General features: G+C 35.4%; 1 protein-coding gene across 1 annotated transcript; it reads right to left on the bottom strand.

Annotated features, from left to right (window-relative positions):
• Positions 1-3,758: 3,758 nt before the first annotated feature.
• Positions 3,759-4,659, bottom strand: LOC139902586 (uncharacterized mitochondrial protein AtMg00810-like). The gene is made up of 3 exons (XM_071885195.1): positions 4,632-4,659; positions 4,429-4,517; positions 3,759-4,016 (listed from the first exon to the last, which is right to left on the bottom strand). The coding sequence occupies exons 1-3, from the start codon at positions 4,657-4,659 to the stop codon at positions 3,759-3,761; spliced, it is 375 nt and encodes a 124-aa protein (XP_071741296.1).
• Positions 4,660-4,942: the final 283 nt, after the last annotated feature.

The raw sequence follows: 4,942 nt of genomic DNA, 5'->3' as shown, positions 1-4,942 counted from the left end.
GCATATTTTTACCGAATACTGGAAACACGCTTGTACGCAACAGAATGAGGCTTTTTGGATACATCGGCATTAACTCTCCGGTCTGGTTACCGTGATAACCCTAACCGAGATGATGATCTCGGTAGGGTAGTTCTGGCTGTTTGTTGGCCGATGAGAAGAAGTTGATTGGCGTCGAGGGGAAGACCCTAAACGATGGTGTAAGTAAAACCCTCGAGGGTATGTAAGTAAATCCCTCGAGGGGATTGAAAGATTTAGAAGCCGTAAGCGTCCCTTAGTATGTGTTTTATGTACAGGGTCTACCCTTTATTTATAGAGACGATATTAGGGTTTTAGAGGAAAAGGCCAACGAGTCGCTAACAGACCAGGCCCAAGCAGAGGCCCGATGAGCTATGCACATCATCAAATCCCCCAATTTCGGTATGACATATAACAAATGTGTCATGCAAAACTTATAATATGCCATCGCACGTTATTCGAAAGAACTGTCACGTCGAATACAAGCTTCATTGTATTATCTCTTTTGTAACATCCTCAGTTCGGGCCTAGACGTAAGATGACCCTTTTGCCCTTAGGCATAATTGTGTGGTTAATTATGCTTTTGTTTTAATATAATGTTTATTGTTATTTTATTATTTGGTTAAGACCAGTTTGTGACAAGGGTCACAGAACAGGTTCGTTTATTTAATTTGGACTCCGTTAGGGCAGTCAAATTAAGTACGAAAGTTATCAGATAACTGGTAAATACTCGTGTGTGATGGGGTATTGTATTTAACCCACATATATAAGCTTGTTACAGCTCATTTCTGTCTTTTTCTTGAAACTTCTAATTACTCCGTACCTTAACTCTCACTACTTGAAAACCCTAATCTCTTGATCTTGATTTGGAGCTTAAATTGTGTTTAAAATCGATTTCCTTGTGTCATTGTGAGTCTATCAAGGTAAGACTTGTTCGATTTCATGTCCAAATCGGTGTTTTAATTGAGATTAAAGCTAGGTTTTTGATCAAAGTGATTTTGGTGTCTTAATGCTTAATTTGATGTTGTTTCGGCTCAAAACTTGTGAGTTTATACTTCTAAATGTTTTCTGTACAAGTTATAAGTGGTTTTGAGGTCAAAAACAAGTTCAAGATTGAGATTTGGGTGATTTTGGTGCGAAACCCGTCAGTTTCTGCTGCTGCTGCACGAAGAACACAACCGTACGGTTGCAGCTTCCAACCTCACGGGTGCATGATGCAACCGTACGGGTGCATGTGCAACCGTACGGATGTAGTGGTGTTGGTGCAACCGGGCATAAGTGTACAACCGTACGGATGGATGATGCAACCGTACGGATGGACTTGCAACCGTACGAATGCATGTACAACCGTACGAATGCAGATCAGATCAGTAGTTGTTGTTTGATTTAGCTGTTTCCTAGCTGTTATGCTGTCCGCGTGACTTATGATTATCAGGATGTAAATTCTAAAAATGCATGTGTTAGGTGGACTTTTAGCGGCGCTTTTTGTGACTGATTTTCTGTACTGTGCTGTTTTGTGATAACAGACAGAAACTAACATGATTTGCCTTATGTTCAGGTGATAAGAATAAGGAAGCCGCTCAGTGATAGATTATCTGAGCTTATTGCTGGTATTCGGTGAGTGGGTCTATCTCCGGATAGAGTATTAAGTAGCTGATACGCTACTTGTTCAGACTCTTTATTATTATGTTTATGCCTTATATGATTGCCATGTGTAGTTAGATATTGTCATGCTAGTTAGTATGATTGCATGACTGAATATCTGTGATATTATGTGCGCACTGTTAGTTGGACACCAACCGAGGCGGCAAGGTTGGGAACCCACTGAGGCGGCAAGGTAGGGTTGATGTGAGGTCGACTGTGGTAGCCTGGTCGGGTCATGGTGTTACTGATTGTTCAGTATAGCATAGAAGGACGCATGTGTTGCGTCTGGATGATTATGCAGTGGAGTCAGCAAAGCGGACTATCGGTAGACTGTAGCTTGATCAACTAAGTCGTGTGCTCGTACAAGTCGCCGATCCTCATATTGTCAATTGTTGTTGTAGTATCCATTCACTTAGTAGTTGTGCTAATTCTCCCCCATTTCCACCCCTTGCAGGTTTAGGTACTGCTGTTTACGATGGGTGTTGAGAACGGGTCAGAAGACATGTTTGACTGTGCGTTGACTCCGATGTTGTCACTTTTGTAATGTTTTTATGTAACACCGACGTTTTTGAAAGGTTGTAACAATGTTAACTAAGTTGATTTGATAACTATGGTTTGTAAATATTAACTAATGTTGTTTTGGTAATTATGTAAATACTTCTGCTGATTAAAAAAAAATTAGGGTGTTACATCTTTATTGCTTCATGCCTTTCAATTTCTTATTGTAGAAGAAATGACACTAGTAGTCAAATCTACGAAACAAATGTATGCAGGTTCCACACGCACGACCATCTCTTCAATTTCAATTTTTCATATGGACCATGTTCAATTAATAAAAAATAAGCGTATACCAAAGTTCTAAATATATGTAAGAATAAGTTCAGTAAATACTAAAAAAATTAGGCTAAGTACCAACATTATTCATAACATATTTTTCATAAGTACTATACTACATATTGTTGGATAATAGACCCCTTTGAAATATGGACTCTGTGCGAGCGCGCACGTGTTGCATGCCCTAAAATCTACCACTGTCTACACGGGTCAACTATCGGGATGGGTGTAATTCTATAATTTTCAAACAACTTTGTGTTGATGTATGCATATTGTGACTGCTTTGTACAAATAGATGAATCTAACACCAAATAAAAACAAAACTATAACAATCTTTCAATAAACATCAATCTAATACTGAATTGTTCAAGATGACTTTGAACAATTATTACAGAAAATGGAGAATATAAGAACCAAAGTTCTACTCACAATACTCATATTTATTGTAGTTAAATCTGAGAACAAAGAAGAAATTAGGAACCCTAATAGTTTGGGAGAGAAAATAAGATGATTGAATTGAAATGAGATGTATAGAATGACTGGATGAATGAATTCAGTCATTGAGTTGGGTATTTATACTCAATAGCTAAACCCATAAAATAAGTGATATGGGCCTTCTAAAATAGTCCATGATACAACAAGCTCATCTCTTTAAGTCTAGAAATAAACAACAACATCTACAAGCTTTTAGCCCATCAACACTTTATAAATATTCAATCACTTCTAAGACTTGAACAATATTTTCTATAGAAAACAAACTAAGTCACAAATAAGATTGACAAATTATAAACATTCCTTTTAACATTCCCCCACAATGTGATTTGTGAACTCATCTTTCAAATTAATATTTTTAAGAAAACGATTATGTTGAACAGAACTTAAGCCCTTTGTAAACAAGCCAGCAGTGTTCAAGTTAGAGTCAATTTTTTCAATTTTAAGTATACCAGTTGAAACCTTTTCTCTTACATAATGCCAATCAAGATCAAAATGTTTAGTTCTCTCATGTAAAACATGATTGGTAGAAATTTGAATTGCAGGTGGATTGTCACGATAAAGTTTGATAAGAAGTAAGTTTTTAATTTTCAACTCACTTAAAACCTTTAATATCCAAACTAGTCACATGTTGCAGCATCCATTGCTCTATATTCTGCTTCTGCAGAGGATCTAGAGACAGTGGACTGCTTTTTGCTTTTCCAAAGGATTTAAGAACCTACTAAGAAAATACAAAACCCAGTAATTGACTTTCTAGCCAATAAATTCTTACCTCAATTAGAATCTACAAAAGCAGTGATAGTAAAATTACTCATACCTTTGTTTAAGCAAATACCCTTACCTGGGCAGCCCTTAAGATACTTCAACACTCTAAAAGCTAATTTCAAATGAGAAGCAGTCGGAGCATGCATAAAGTGGCTCAAAACATGATCAACATAGCTAATATCAATCCTAGCTACAGTAATGTAGATTAATTTGCCAACTAACTTTTGATAAACAGTCATATTCTTAATAACATCTTCATTTTCTCCCTTATAAGAATACACATCACCTCAATAGGTGTATTTACAGGCTCTGCATCCAACAGGCTAAATTCATTTATTAGTTCCAAGCAATATTTTATTTACACAAGTTTAAACCTTCATCAGTTCTAATCATTTCAATTCCTAAAAAATACTTAAGTAACCCTAGGTATTTTATCATGAATTTAGAACTTAGAAATTTCTTAACAGATTTAAGATTATCAATGTTGTTACCAGTTAACACAATATCATCCACATACACTAATAACACAATAAAGATATCATCTTTGCTTTTAATTTACATAGAGAAATCACATCTAGACTGAACAAAGCCATTTTTAATTAAACAAATTGATAGGTTTTCATTCCATTTTCTAGGGGCTTGCTTAAGCCCATATAAAGATTTTATATGTTTACAAACTTTAATGTCATGTTTTTCAAAATAACCAGGAGGTAAAGTCATGTATACCTCCTCTTCAAGATTCCCATATAAGAAAGCATTATGAATATCTAATTGATATAATTACCACCCATTGTAACAAAGTTTTAGGACACATTTTAGTGTAACCATTTTCACAACAGGTGAAAAGGTTTCATCATAGTCTATAACCTTTGGCTACTAACCTATCCTTATATCTTTGAATTTCTCCATTAGACTTGTATTTTATCTTGTACACCCACTTACAGCCTATAGGCTTTCTATTGGGTGGAAGATCAGTTAAAATCCATGTTTAATTCCTATTTATTGCTTCCATCTCAGCATTCATAGCATCATTCCAATCCTGATTGATAAAGCTTCATGATAAGTTTTGGGTTCTAAGTTTTTATTTAAAGAAACAGTAACAAAAAGATTTTTATCACTTAATTTTTCTCATTTAAATTGTCTTCCTAAACCATACTTAACTTTTCCAGACAAAGCTAATTTTTTACGTAAA

The sequence above is a fragment of the Rutidosis leptorrhynchoides genome, chromosome 1 (genome assembly GCF_046630445.1).
Source record: "Rutidosis leptorrhynchoides isolate AG116_Rl617_1_P2 chromosome 1, CSIRO_AGI_Rlap_v1, whole genome shotgun sequence".
NCBI lineage: Eukaryota > Viridiplantae > Streptophyta > Magnoliopsida > Asterales > Asteraceae > Rutidosis > Rutidosis leptorrhynchoides.
Note: the sequence above shows the minus strand (reverse complement) of the source record. Positions and strands in the feature narration are given on the sequence as shown.